The sequence below is a fragment of the Tachyglossus aculeatus genome, chromosome 4, assembly GCF_015852505.1.
Source record: "Tachyglossus aculeatus isolate mTacAcu1 chromosome 4, mTacAcu1.pri, whole genome shotgun sequence".
Classification (NCBI taxonomy): Eukaryota; Metazoa; Chordata; class Mammalia; order Monotremata; family Tachyglossidae; genus Tachyglossus; species Tachyglossus aculeatus.
In genome coordinates, this window is record NC_052069.1 from 11,688,912 (window position 1) to 11,704,887 (window position 15,976).

Consider the following 15,976-nt stretch of genomic DNA (forward strand, 5'->3'; position numbering starts at 1 on the left):
TGAGTTCACTCATTCAATTGTATTTATTGAGCAGTTACTGTGTGCAGAGCACTGTACTAAGCGCTTATGACTGACTGAATGAGTGATTGATTGAATGAATGATTGACTGACTAAATGAATGAATGAGTGATTGACTGACAATGATTGACTGACAATGAATGAATGACTGACAATAATTGACTGAGACTGAATGATTGACTGACTTACTGACTGAATGACTGACTAAATGAGTGACTGACTGACCGACAGTGACTATGATTGACGAGTGACTGACTGAATGACTGACCGACTGACAATGATTGACGAGTGACTGACTGAATGACTGACAGACTGACTGATTGAATGACTGACAGACTGACTGATTGGCTGACTGGCTGAGTGACTGACAGACTGACTGGATGATTGACTGACTGACTGAATGAGCGACTGACTGACTGACTGAGCAACTGACTGACTGAATGATTGATTGACTGACTGAATGAATGACTGACTGACTGAATGAATGAACGATTGACTGATTGAATGAGTGACTGAATGAATGATTGACTGACTGAATGAGCGACTGAGTGATTGACTGAATGATTGATTGACTGAATGAATGATTGATTGGTTGAATGAATGATTGACTGACTGAATGAATGAATGAGCGACTGACTGAGTGACTGACAATGATTGACTGACTGAATGATTGAGTGACTGACTGAATGAGTGACTGACTGAATGATTGAGTGACTGACTGAATGAGTGACTGACTGACTGATTGATTGACTGAATGAATGATTGACTGAATGAACGACTGACTGAATGATTGACTGACTGAATGAGTGACTGACTGAATGAGCGACTGACTGCCTGAATGATTGAGTGACTGACTGAATGAGTGACTGAATGAGCGACTGAGTGACTGAATGAATGAATGATTGACTGACTGAATGAGCGACTGAGTGACTGACTGATTGCCTGAATGAATGATTGACTGAGTGACAATGAGTGACTGACTGAATGATTGACTGACAATGATTGACTGACTGAGTGACTGACTGAATGAATGAGTGACTGACTGAATGAGTGACTGACTGAATGAGCGACTGAGTGACTGACTGAATGAATGATTGACTGACTGAATGAGCGACTGACTGAGTGACTGACTGAATGAGTGACTGATTGATTGACTGAATGAATGATTGACTGACTGAATGAACGACTGACTGAATGATTGAGTGACTGACTGAATGAGTGACTGACTGAATGAGCGACTGAGTGACTGACTGAATGAACGATTGACTGACTGAATGATTGAGTGACTGACTGAATGAGTGACTGAATGAGCGACTGAGTGACTGAATGAATGAATGACTGACTGAATGAGCGACTGAGTGACTGACTGATTGCCTGAATGAATGATTGACTGACGAGTGACTGACTGAATGATTGACTGACAATGAGCGACTGAGTGACTGACTGACTGAATGATTGAGTGACTGAGTGACTGACTGAGCGACTGAGTGACTGAATGAATGAATGATTGACTGACTGAATGAGCGACTGACTGCCTGAATGAATGATTGACTGACTGATTGACTGACAATGAGTGACTGACTGAATGAATGACTGACTGAACGAGTGCGTGACTGAATGACTGAGTCACTGAGTGAGTGACGGAGTGAGCTGGCGGAGCAGGACGAATGGCGGGGCCGGAACCTTTGGGCTGGGGCTCGGGTTTCCGGGGGAAATGGATGAGGACGGACCCGTTCCCCCGGGGACCGTGGCCGGCGGGGGCGCCGTCGCGCCCCAGTGACGTCATCCGCGGCGCCGACGGCGGCTGCGGCGGACCGCGGGTCTCCGGGCGGGCCGGGCCGTGCCGGGGCGCGATGGCGGCGGACATCACGCTGCTGTTCCGGGCCAGCGTGAAGACGGTGAAGACGCGGAACAAGGCCCTGGGCGTGACCACGGTGGCGGGGCCCGACGGCGGCCGCGACGAGCTGTTCCGGAAGAGCCCCCGGACCAAGGGACACTTCTCCGCCCGCGCCCGAGAGGTGGTGAGTGCCGCCGACCTCCGCGCGGGGCGCTGGACCCCGACCGCACGGACACGGGCGCCCATTGGCCGAGCGGGGCCGCCGCCCCCGCCTCCGATTGGTCAATCGGGGCCGCCCCCGCCTCCGATTGGCCAATGGGGCCGCCGCCTCCTTGTGGTCAATGGGGGCCGCCGCCTCCGATTGGTCAATCGGGGCCGTCGCCGCCTCCGATTGGCCAATCGGGGCCGACGCGGCCTTCCCTCTTTCCCCGGGAAAGGCCTTGACACGTTTTTGTCACGTGATGAGGGGCAGCCAATGACCGCGCAGTTCCTGGCCTGCCTGGGCTATTCATTCATTCATTCATTCAATCGTATTTATTGAGCGCTTACTGTGTGCAGAGCACTGTACTAAGCGCTTGGGAAGGACAAGTTGGCAACATGTAGAGACGGTCCCTACCCAACAGCGGGCTCACAGTCTAGAAGGGGGAGACAGACAACAAAACCAAGCATACTAACAAAATAAATAGAATCAATCAATCAATCAATCGTATTTATTGAGCAATTACTATGTGCAGAGCACTGTACTAAGCGCTTGGGAAGTACAAGTTGGCAACACATAGAGACAGTCCCTACCCAACAGTGGGCTCACAGTCTAAAAGGGGGAGACAGACAACAAAACCAAACATACTAACAAAATAAAATAAATAGGATAGATATGTACAAGTAAAATAAATAAATAAATAAATAAATAAATATGTACAAATTAAATAAATAAATAAATAGTCCCTACCCAACAGCGGGCCCACAGTCTAGAAGGGGGAGACAGACGACAAAGCAAAACATACTAACAAAATAATTAGAACAAATATGTACAAATAAAATAAATGAATAAATTGTCCCTACCCAGCAGCGGGCTCACAGTCTAGAAGGGGGAGACAGACGACAAAACAAAACATACCAACAAAATAATTAGAACAAATATGTACAAATAAAATAAATGAATAAATTGTCCCTACCCAACAGCGGGCCCACAGTCTAGAAGGGGGAGACAGAGAACAAAACAAAACATAGTAACAAAGTAAAATAAATAGAATAAATATGTACAAGGAAAATAAATAGAGTAATAAATATGTACAAACATGTATACATATATCCAGGTGATGTGGGGAGTTGAAGGAGGTAAGGTGGGGGGATGTGGAGGGGGAGAGGAAGGAGAGGGATCAGTGTGGGAAGGCCTCCTGGAGGAGGTGAGCTCTCAGTAGGGCTTTGAAGGGAGGAAGAGAGCTAGCTAGTCGTCTTTGCCGAGCACTTACTGTGGACAGAGCACTAATGATAACAATACTACTAATAATAATGGCATTTGTTAAGCGCTTACTATGTGCCAAGCACTGGTCTAAGCACTGGGGGAGATACAAGGTAATCAGGTTGTCCCACGTGGGGCTCACAGTCTCAATAATAATTACTAATTTTGGTATTTGTTAAGCTCTTACTAGGTGCCAAGCACTGTTGTAAGCGTTGGGGAGGATACAAGGTAATCAGGTTGTCCCACGTGGGGCTCACAGTCTCAATAATTAATAATTTTGGTATTAAGCGCTGACTATGTGCCAAGCACCGTTCTAAGCACTGGGGGAGATACAAGATAATCAGGTTGTACCATGTGGGGCTCACAGTCTTCATCCCCATTTTCCAGATGAGGGAACTGAGGCCCAGAGAAGTTAAGTGCCTTGCCCAAAGTCACACAGCTGCCAAATGAGTCCACTGCTAGGTAGGGATCGTCTCTATATGTTGCCAACTTGGACTTCCCAAGCGTTTAGTCCAGTGCTCTGCACACAGTAAGCACTCAGTAAATACGATTGAATGAATCCGGGAAGACTTTAATCGTCAACCCAATAGTTTAATCTCCGACGATTTTTCTGCTCTGACGTTAATGATTCCAATTAGCTGGTGTGGTTTTTTTTTGTTGTTGTTTGGTTATTTTTTTTGAATGGGAGTTTTATTTTTGGACGTGAACGCTTCCCGTTAAGATCTGAGGGGAAACTCGCAGCGTATTTTGTACAGACCGCTGAATAATCGGGATGGAAATGATCTCTGTGGCTTTCCGACTCCAAGCCGGGGCTGGATTTGAATCCGTAACCCATTATCAGCCTCATTCCGCCTTATCCTTCTCGTGTCTTTGCTTTCGTACTGTCACTGTAGAGTGTATATACTGCCTTTGACTGGATCGTGGCTTTGTGGAAAGAGCCCGGGGTTAATAATAATGGCATCTATTAAGCGCTTACTATGTGCAAAGCACTGTTCTAAGCGCTGGGGAGGTTACAAGATGATCAGGTTGTCCCATGGGGGGGTGGTTCGCAGTCTTAATCCCCATTTTCCAGATGAGGTAACTGAGCCCCAGAGAAGTGAGGCGACTTGCCCAAAGTCACACAGCTGACAATAGGCAGAGCCGGGATTTGAACCCATGACCTCTGACTCCAAAACCCGTGCTCTTTCCACTGAGCCATGCCGCGTCTTCCAAAAAAAAGGCATTTATTAAGTGCTTACTATGTGCAAAGCACTAAGTGCTGGGGAGGTTACAAGGTGATCAGGTTGTCCCACGGGCTCACAGTCTTAATCCCCATTTTCCAGATGAGGTAACTGAGGCCCAGAGAAGTGAAGCGACTTGCCCAAAGTCACACAGCTGACAATAGGCAGAGCCGGGATTTGAACCCATGACCTCTGACTCCAAAACCCGTGCTCTTTCCACTGAGCCATGCCGCTTCTTCCAAAAAAAAAAGGCATTTATTAAGCGCTTACTATGTGCAAAGCAATGTTCAAAGTGCTGGGGAGGTTACAAGGTGATCAGGTTGTCCCACAGGGGGCTCACAGTCTTAATCCCCATTTTACAGATGAGATAACGGAGGCCCAGAGAAGTGAAGGGACTTGCCCAAAGTCACACAGCTGACAATTGGCAGAGCCGGGATTTGAACCCATGACCTCTGACTCCAAAGCCCGGGCTCTTTCCTCTGAGCCACGCTGCTTCCCCAAGCATGGGAGTCAGAGGTCGTGGGTTCAAATCCCGGCTCCGCCACTTGTCTGCCGTGTGGCCTTGGGCGAGCCACTTCACTTCTCTGTGCTTCAGTTACCTCGTCTGTAAAATGGGGGTTACGACTGTGAGCCCCACGTGGGACAAGCTGATCACCTTGTATCTTCCCCAGCACTTAGAACAGTGCTTGGCACCTAGTAAGCGTCTAACAAATACCATCATTATTATTATTATTAGCGTATGTACTGTTCAGTGCTTAGAACAGTGCTTCGCACATAGTAAGCGCTGAAATGCTATCAGTATTGTATCTGTTCTTTTAAAATGGCATTCTATAATCAATAGTTGATGGGGAAAACACGGGATCTAAATATCTTTGATTCGAGGATTCACTCATTCGGTCGTATTTACTGAGCGCGTCGGGCAGCGAGCGCTGTAGTAAGCAGTGAGAAGCAGTGTGGCTCAGTGGGAAGAGCAACGGGCTTTGGAGTCAGAGGTCATGGGTTCAAATCCCGGCTCCGCCACTTGCCGGCTGTGTGACTTTGGGCAAGTCACTTCACTTCTCTGGGCCTCAGTTACCTCATCTGTAAAATGGGGATGAAGACTGTGAGCCCCCCGTGGGACAACCTGATCACCTTGTAATCTCCCCTAGTGCTTAGAACAGTGCTTGGCACATAGTAAGCGCTTAATAAATGCTATCATCATTATTATTATCATAAGCACTTGGAAGAGTACAGCAGAACAACTTAGGAGACACACTCCCTGCCCACAACAAGCTTACAGTCCAGAGGCCGAGCTTACGGTCTAGAGGATGACACTGAAGGATTAAGGAAGTTTCATTGGATTCGATAGCGTGGAAAGATTCATTTAGAGAAGCAGCGTGGCTCAGTGGAAAGAGCCCGGGCTTTGGACTCAGAGGTCATGGGTTCAAATCCCGGCTCCGCCAAGTGTCAGCTGTGTGACTTTGGGCAAGTCACTTCACTTCTCTGGGCCTCAGTTCCCTCATCTGTAAAATGGGGATTAAGATTGTGAGCCCCACGTGGGACAAACTGATCACCGTGTATCCCCGTAGCGCTTAGAACAGTGCTTTGCACATGGTAAGCGCTTAACAAATACAAATAAAATAAAAAAAATTCATTCAGTTGTATCGATTAAGCGCTTTCGGTGTGCAGAGTGCTGTACAACAACAAAAAACCCCAGAGCTGCTGAGCGTTCCCCGGATGTAACTATGCAGTTCATTCATTCATTCGTTCATTCAATCGTATTTATTGAGCGCTTACTGTGTGCAGAGCACGGTACTAAGCGCTTGAGAAGTACAAGTTGGCAACATATAGACACAGTCCCTACCCAACAGCAGGCTCACAGTCTAGAAGGGGGAGACAGAGACCAAAACATATTAACAAAATAAAATAAATAGAATAAATATGTACAAGTAAAATAAATAAATTTATTTATTTAAAATAAATAATGGTTTGTCAGTTTACTGTGTGCAGAGCAGTGTACTAAGCGCTTGGGAAGTACAGTTTGACAACAGGTAGAGATGGTCCCTACCCAACAGTGGGCTCACAGTCTAGAAGGGGGAGACAGACAACAAGATAAAACATGTAAGCAGCGTGTAAGCAGGGGAAGCAGCGTGGCTCAGTGGAAAGAGCCCGGGCTTTGGAGTCAGAGGTCATGGGTTGAAATCCCAGCTCTGCCACTTGCCAGCTGTGTGACTTTGGGCAAGTCACTTCACTTCTCTGGGCCTCAGTTCCCTCATCTGTAAAATGGGGATGAAGACTGTGAGCCCCCCGTGGGACAACCTGATCACCTTGTAAACTCCCGAGTGCTTAGAACACTGGTTTGCACACAGTAAGTGCTTAATAAATGCCATTATTATTATTATTATTATTATTATTATTATTATCATGTAGATAAATTGTCAGTTTGACCGAGTGAATTCCTCAAGCCCAACTTCTTTTCCCAAGCGCTTAGTACGGTGCTCTGGCCACTGTAAGTGCTCAATAAATCCGATTGAATCATCATCATCAATCGTATTTATTGAGCGCTTACTGTGTGCAGAGCACCGTACTAAGCGCTTGGGAAGTACAAGTTGGCAACATATGGAGACGGTCCCGACCCAACAGTGGGCTCACAGTCTAAAGGGGGGAGACAGAGAACAAAACCAAACATACTAACAAAATAAAATAAATAGAATACATATGTACAAGTAAAATAAATAAATAGAGTAACAAATATGTACAAACATATATACAGGTGCTGTGGGGAAGGGAAAGAGGTAAGATGGGGGGGGATGGAGAGGGGGACGAGGGGGAAAGGAAGGAAGGGGCCCAGTCTGAACCTCTCTCTTTAGCCAGGTGGAGAGGAAGGAGTCTCAGAATCTCCCCCACTTAACTGGAGGGACAAATAGGGATTGCTGGTTGGTTGGAAATCTGGGAGTCAGAGGAGGAGCTCTGATCCGCCTAAGCTCATCACTCTTAGGAGAAGTACATGGCCTAATAATAATAGACTAGACTGTGAGCCCACTGTTGGGTAGGGACCGTCTCTATATGTTGCCAACTTGGACTTCCCAAGCGCTTAGTACAGTGCTCTGCACACAGTAAATGCTCAATAAATACGATTGAATGAATAATTAGAATATTTGTTAAGCACTTACTACATGTCAGGCACTGTACTTGAATGAATAATTAGAATATTTGTTAAGCGCTTACTACATGCCAGGCACTGTACTAAGCACTGGGCTCCTCACCGGGCCTCGTTCTCACCCGTCCCGCCATCGACCCCCGGCCCACATCCTTCCCCTGGCCTGGAGTGCCCTCCCTCCCTCCACATATCCGCCAAGCTAGCTCTCTTCCTCCCTTCAAAGCCCTACTGAGAGCTCACCTCCTCCAGGAGGCCTTCCCACACTCAGCCCCCTTTTTCCTCTCCTCCTCCCCATCCCCTCCACCTCCTTCCCCTCCCCACAGCACTTGTATATATTTGTACAGATTTATTACTCCATTTATTTTACTTGTACATATTTACTATTCTACTTATTTTGTTCATGATGTGCCTACAGCTTTAATTCTGTTTGTTCTGACGGTTTTGACACCTGTCCTACATGTTTTATCTTGTTCTCTGTCTCCCCCTTCTAGACTGTGAGCCCGTTGTTGGGTAGGGACCATCTCTATATGTTGCCGAATTGTACTTCCCAAGAGCTTAGTACAGTGCTCTGCACACAGTAAGCGCTCAATAAATACGATTGAATGAATGAATGAATGAATAAGCCCAGGCTCGGGAGGCAGAAGGACCTGAGTTCTTCTAGACTGTGAGCCCACTGTTGGGTAGGGACTGTCTCTATATGTTGCCAACTTGTACTTCCCAAGCGCTTAGTACAGTGCTCTGCACACAGTAAGCGCTCAATAAATACAATTGATTGATTGATTGATTCTCATCCTGGCCTCAGCCATTTAATAATAATAATAATAATGATGGCATTTATTAAGCTCTTATTGTGTGCAAAGCACAGTACTAAGCACTGGGGAGGTTACAAGGTGATCAGTTGTCCCATGGGGGGGCTCACAGTCTTAATCCCCATTTTACAGATGCGGTAACTGAGGCCCAGAGAAGTGAAGTGACTTGCCCAAAGTCACACAGCTGACAATTGGTGGAGCCGGGATTTGAACCCATGACCTCCGACTCCAAAGCCCGGGCTCTTTCCACTGCGCCACGCTGCTTCTCTTAGGCCACTTGTCTGCTGCGGCACGTGGGCGAGTCACTTCACTTCTCTGGGCCTCAGTTCCCTCATCTGGAAAATGGGGATTAAGACTGTGAGCCTCTTATGGGGCAGGGACTGTGTTCAACCTCATTACCTTGTATCTCCCACAGCGCTTAGAACAGTGCCTGACACATAGTAAGTACTTAACAAGTCCTCTCCTCCTCCCCACCCACCCCCACCCTACCTCCTTCCCCTCCCCACAGCACCTGTATATATGTTTGTACAGATTTATTACTCTATTTATTTTACTTGTCCATATTTACTATTCTATTTATTTTGTTAATGATGTGCATCTAGCTTTATTTCTATTTATTCTGATGACACCCCTCCGCATGTTTTGTTTTCTTGTCTGTCTCCCCCTCCTAGACTGTGAGCCCGCTGTTGGGTAGGGACCGTCTCTCTATGTTGCCGACTTGTACTTCCTAAGCGCTTAGTACAGTGCTCTGCAGACAGTAAGCGCTCAATAAATACGATTGATTGATTGATTTGCACACAGTAATTATATTACTCTATTAATTTATTTCATTTGTACATATTTATTCTATTTATTTTATTTTGTTAATATGTTTTGTCTTGTTGTCTGTCTCCCCCTTCTAGACTGTGAACCCGCTGTCGGGTAGGGACCATCTCTCTATGTTGCCGACTTGTACTTCCCAAGCGCTTAGTACAGTGCTCTGCACACAGTAAGCGCTCAATAAATACGATTGATTGATTGATTTGCACACAGTAATTATATTACTCTATTAATTTATTTCATTTGTACATATTTATTCTATTTATTTTATTTTGTTAATATGTTTTGTCTTGTTGTCTGTCTCCCCCTTCTAGACTGTGAGCCCGCTGTTGGGTAGGGACCATCTCTCTATGTTGCCGACTTGTACTTCCCAAGCGCTTAGTACAGTGCTCTGCACACAGTAAGCGCTCAATAAATACGATTGATTGATTTGCACACAGTAATTATATTACTCTATTAATTTATTTCATTTGTACATATTTATTCTATTTATTTTATTTTGTTAATATGTTTTGTCTTGTCTGTCTCCCCTTTCTAGACTGTGAGCCCGCTGTTGGGTAGGGACCATCTCTCTATGTTGCCGACTTGTACTTCCCAAGCGCTTAGTACAGTGCTCTGCACACAGTAAGCATTCAATAAATACGATTGAATGAATGAACGAATGAACAAGTACTGTTATAATTAATAATAATAATGTTGTTAATAATTATTACAAAAGACTTGCGGCTCCTGCAGCATTCCCAATCCCGAACCAGCTTCCGCCCGGTGTGATGGGGGCTGCCGAATCTTGGACCGCATTCAGACCCACTAGATGGTGTAATATTGTTAATAATTATTACGAAAGACTTGTGGCTCCTGCAGCTTTCCCAATCCCGAACCAGCTTCCGCCCGCTGTGATGGGGGCTGCCGAATCCTAGACCGCATTCAGACCCACTAGATGCTGTAATATTTTTAATAATTATTACAAAAGACTTGCTGCTCCTGCAGCTTTCCCAATCCCGAACCAGCTTCTGCCCGGTGTGATGGGGGCTGCCGAATCTTGGACCGCATTCAGACCCACCAGATGGTGTAATATTGTTTATAACTATTACAAAAGACTTGTTCCTTCTGCAGCATTCCCAAAGACTTGCTGCTCCTGCAGCATTCCCAATCCCGAACCAGCTTCCGCCCGGTGTGATGTGGGCTGCCGAATCCTAGACCGCATTCAGACCCACTAGATGGTGTAATATTGTTAATAATTATTACAAAAGACTTGCGGCTCCTGCAGCATTCCCAATCCCGAACCAGCTTCCGCCCGGTGTGATGGGGGCTGCCGAATCCTGGACCGCATTCAGACCCACTAGATGCTGTAATATTGTTAATAATTATTAGAAAAGACTTGCGGCTCCTGCAGCATTCCCAATCCCGAACCAGGTTCTGCCCGGTGTGATGGGGGCTGCCGAATCTTGGACCGCATTCAGACCCACCAGATGGTGTAATATTGTTTATAACTATTACAAAAGACTTGTTCCTTCTGCAGCATTCCCAAAGACTTGCGGCTCCTGCAGCATTCCCAATCCCGAACCAGCTTCCGCCCGGTGTGATGGGGGCTGCCGAATCTTGGACCGCATTCAGACCCACTGTTTGGTGAAATGAACAATTTTGGGCTAGACGCGGTTGATGAACGTTTGGGGGCCGGTTTCTTTTTTCCTTCCCAACCCCTCGTGCCGTTTACGTGGTTTGGAATCGCGTAATTGCGTTTAGCCACGTACAAATGGCTGGGAGAGGCCGCCTGCTCCCGGATCCTAAGCGGGAGAAGGGAGGGCGAGGAGCAGGAGGGGAAAGATTGGGAAGCGGCCACGGCCAGGAGCGAGTGGGAAAACTGGCGGATGAGGGAGGAGGGCTCCCTTCCAGACTGGGAGCCCGCTGTTGGGTAGGGACCGTCTCTATATGTTGCCAACTTGGACTTCCCAAGCGCTCAGTACAGTGCTCTGCACACAGTAAGCGCTCAATAAATACGATCGATTGATTGAGAGGCCGGAGGCATCGTTGGCGATGCCACAGTTAGTGTTTTGGGGGCAAGCAGCGTGGCACAGTGGCTAGAGCCCGGGCTTGGGAGACGGAAGGTCACGGGTTCTAATCCCGGCTCCTCCACTTGTCTGCTGGATGACTTGGGGCTGGTCACTGGACTTCTCTGTGCCTTAGTTACCTCATCTGGAAAATGGGGATTAAGACTGTGAGCCCCACGTGGGACAACCTGATTACCTTGTATCTACCCCAGCGCGTAGAACAGTGCTCGGCACATAGTAAGCGCTTAACAAATGCCGTCATTATTATTATTAGTAGTAGTATTCTCTGTGCCTCAGTTACCTCATCTGGAAAATGGGGATGAAGACTGTGAGCCCCCCGTGGGACAACCTGAGGTCACCTTGTATCTATCGCAGCGCGTAGAACAGTGCTCGGGACATAGTAAGCGCTTAACAAATGCCATCATTATTAGTAGTAGTCGTAGTATTCTCTAGGCCTCAGTTACCTCATCTGGAAAATGGGGATTAAGACTGTGAGCCCCATGTGGGACAACCTGATTACCTTGTCTCTATCCCAGCGCTTAGAACAGTGCTCGGCACATAGTAAGCGCTTAACAAATGCCATCATTATTAGTAGTAGTAGTAGTATTCTCTGGGCCTCAGTTACCTCATCTGGAAAATGGGGATTAAGACTTTGAGCCCCACGTGGGACAACCTCATCACCTTGTATCTATCCCAGCGCGTAGAACAGTGCTCGGCACGTAGTAAGCGCTTAACAAATGCCATCGTCATTATTATTATTAGTAGTAGTATTCTCTGGGCCTCAGTTACCTCATCTGGAAAATGGGGATTAAGACTGTGAGCCCCACGTGGGACAACCTGATCACCTTGTCTCTATCCCAGCGCTTAGAACAGTGCTCGGCACATAGTAAGCGCTTAACAAATGCCATCATTATTATTAGTAGTAGTAGTATTCTCTGGGCCTCAGTTACCTCATCTGGAAAATGGGGATGAAGACTGTGAGCCCCACGTGGGACAACCTGATCACCTTGTCTCTATCCCAGCGCTTAGAACAGTGCTCGGCACATAGTAAGCGCTTAACAAGTACCATCATCATTATTATTAGTAGCAGTAGTATTCTCTGGGCCTCAGTTACCTCATCTGTAAAATGGGGATTAAGACTGTGAGCCCCACGTGGGACAACCTGATCACCTTGTATCTATCCCAGTGCTTAGAACAGTGCTTGGCACATAGTAAGCGCTTAACAAATGCCATCGTCATTATTATTAGTAGTAGTAGTATTCTCTGTGCCTCAGTTACCTCATCTGGAAAATGGGGATTAAGACCGTGAGCCCCACGTGGGACAACCTGATCACCTTGTATCTATCCCAGCGCTTAGAACAGTGCTCGGCACATAGTAAGCGCTTAACAAATGCCATCATCATTATTATTAGTCGTAGTAGTATTCTCTGGGCCTCAGTTACCTCATCTGGAAAATGGGGATTGGGACTGTGAGCCCCACGTGGGACAACCTGATCACCTTGTATCTATCCCAGCGCTTAGAACAGTGCTCGGCACATAGTAAGCGCTTAACAAATGCCATCATTATTATTAGTAGTAGTAGTATTCTCTGGGCCTCAGTTACCTCATCTGGAAAATGGGGATTGGGACTGTGAGCCCCACGTGGGACCGGGACTGTGTTCAACCCACTTTCGTTGTATCTACCGCAGCACTTAGCGCAGCGCGCCTTGTATTGATGCCTTGATATAAATATATATATATAATCGTATTTATTGAGCGCTTACTGTGTGCAGAGCACTGTGCTAAGCCCCACGTGGGACAGGGACTGTGTTCAACCCACTTTCGTTGTACCTACCCCGGCGCTTAGTATAGTGCGTAGCACGCCTTGTATTGATATCTCGATATAAATATATATATATAATCGTATTTATTGAGTGCTTACTGTGTGCAGAGCACTGTGCTAAGCCCCACGTGGGACAGGGACTGTGTTCAACCCTCTTTCGTTGTATCTGCCCGAGCACTTAGTATAGTGCGCAGCGCGCTTTGTATTGATGTCTTGATATAAATATATATATATATATATATAATCGTATTTATTGAGCGCTTACTGTGTGCAGAGCACTGTGCTAAGCCCCACGTGGGACAGGGACTGTGTTCAACCCACTTTCGTTGTGTCTACCCCAGCGCTTAGTATAGTGTGTAGCGCGCCTTGTATTGATGTCTTGATATAAATATATATATATAATCGTATTTATTGAGCGCTTACTGTGTGCAGAGCACTGTGCTAAGCCCCACGTGGGACAGGGACTGTGTTCAACCCATTTTCGTTGTATCTACCCCAGCGCTTAGTATAGTGCGTAGCGCGCCTTTTATTGATGTCTCGATATAAATATATATACATAATCATATTTACTGAGCGCTTACTGTGTGCAGAGCACTGTGCTAAGCCCCACGTGGGACAGGGACCGTGTTCGACCCACTTTCGTTGTATCTATCCCAGCGCTTAGTATAGTGCGTAACGCGTCTCGTATTGATGTCTTGATATAAATATATATATAATCGTATCTATTGAGTGCTTACTGTGTGCAGAGCACTGTGCTAAGCCCCACGTGGGACAGGGACTGTGTTCAACCCACTTTCCTTGTATCTGCCCGAGCACTTAGTATAGTGTGTAGCGTGCCTTGTATTGATGTCTTGATATATATATATATATATATATATATATATGTATATATATATATAATCGTATTTATTGAGCGCTTACTGTGTGCAGAGCACTGTGCTAAGCGCTTGGGAAGTACAAGTTGGCAACATATAGAGACGGTCCCTTGTATTGACGTGTGTCTTCCCCTCCTTAGAGTATGAGCTTGTTGTGGAGAGGGATTGTCTCTCTTTATTGCTGTATTATACTTTTCCAAACGCTTAGTACAGTACTCTGCACACAGTAAGCGCTCAATAAATATTATCGAATGAATAAGCGAATGAATGGCACGTAGTAAGCCCTTAACAAATACCATAATTATCATTATTATTATTATTTTTATTCCGTGCCACTGTCGGGGAGGTTTGGTCTCTGGATTTACCTTAAACATATTTCATATTCCCCCCCGTCTTACCTCCTTCCCTTCCCCACAGCACCTGTATATATGTATATATGGTTGTACATATTTATTACTCTATTTTACTTGTACATATCTATCCTATTTATTTTATTTTATTAGTATGTTTGGTTTTGTTCTCTGTCTCCCCCTTTTAGACTGTGAGCCCACTGTTGGGTAGGCACTACCTCTATATGTTGCCAATTTGTACTTCCCAAGCGCTTAGTGCAGTGCTCTGCACATAGTAAGCGCTCAATAAATACGATTGATGATGATGATGGTGATGATTTCAGAATGGACCCAGTTAATTCCAGGTAATAATAATTGTGGTATTTGTTGAGCCAAGCGCAGTACTAATTTTGGGTTGTATATATGTTTGTACATATTTATTACTCTATTTTGCTTGTACGTATCTATTCTATTTATTTTATTTTGTTAGTATGTTTGGTTTTGTTCTCTGTCTCCCCCTTTTAGACTGTGAGCCCACTGTTGGGTAGGGACTGTCTCTATATGGACCCAGTTAATTCCAGGTAATAATAATTGTGGTATTTGTTGAGCCAAGCGCAATACTAATTTTGGGTTGCATATATGTTTGTACATATTTATTACTCTATTCATTTATTTATTTATTTTACTTGTACATATCTATTTATTTTATTTTGTTAGTATGTTTGGTTTTGTTCTCTGTCTCCCCCTTTTAGACTGTGAGCCCACTGTTGGGTAGGGACTGCCTCTATATGGACCCAGTTAATTCCAGGTAATAATAATTGTGGTATTTGTTGAGCCAAGCACAATACTAATTTTGGGTTGTATATATGTATATATGTTTGTACATATTTGTTACTCTATTTATTTATTTTACTTGTACATATCTCTTCTATTTATTTTATTTTGTTATTATGTTTGGTTTTATTCTCTGTCTCCCCCTTTTAGACTGTGAGCCCACTGTTGGGTAGGGACTGTCTCTATATGGACCCAGTTAATTCCAGGTAATAATAATTGTGGTATTTGTTGAGCCAAGCACAACACTAATTTTGGGTTGTATATATGTATATATGTTTGTACATATTTATTACTCTATTTATTTATTTATTTTCCTTGTACATATCTATTCTATTTATTTTATTTTGTTAGTACGTTTGGTTTTGTTCTCTGTCTCCCCCTTTTAGGCTGTGAGCCCGCTGTTGGGTAGGGACTGTCTCTATATGGACCCAGTTAATTCCAGGTAATAATAATTGTGGTATTTGTTGAGCCAAGCACAATACTAATTTTGGGTTGTATATATGTATATATGTTTGTACATATTTATTACTCTATTTATGTATTTATTTATTTTCCTTGTACATATCTATTCTATTTATTTTATTTTGTTAGTATGTTTGGTTTTGTTCTCTGTCTCCCCCTTTTAGACTGTGAGCCCGCTGTTGGGTAGGGACTGTCTCTATATGGACCCAGTTAATTCCAGGTAATAATAATTGTGGTATTTGTTAAGGCAAGCGCAATACTAATTTTGGGTTGTATATATGTTTGTACATATTTATTACTCT

At 45.1% G+C, this 15,976-nt stretch overlaps 1 protein-coding gene across 1 annotated transcript in view; it reads left to right on the top strand.

Annotated features, from left to right (window-relative positions):
• Positions 1-1,837: 1,837 nt before the first annotated feature.
• Positions 1,838-15,976, top strand: part of STX18 (syntaxin 18) — a 184,676-nt gene continuing 170,537 nt past the window's right edge. Inside the window, exon 1 of the mRNA XM_038745882.1 lies at positions 1,838-2,039. Within this exon, the coding sequence (XP_038601810.1) occupies positions 1,872-2,039 (168 nt within the window). The 5' untranslated portion in view covers positions 1,838-1,871. The remainder of the gene's footprint in view (positions 2,040-15,976) is intronic.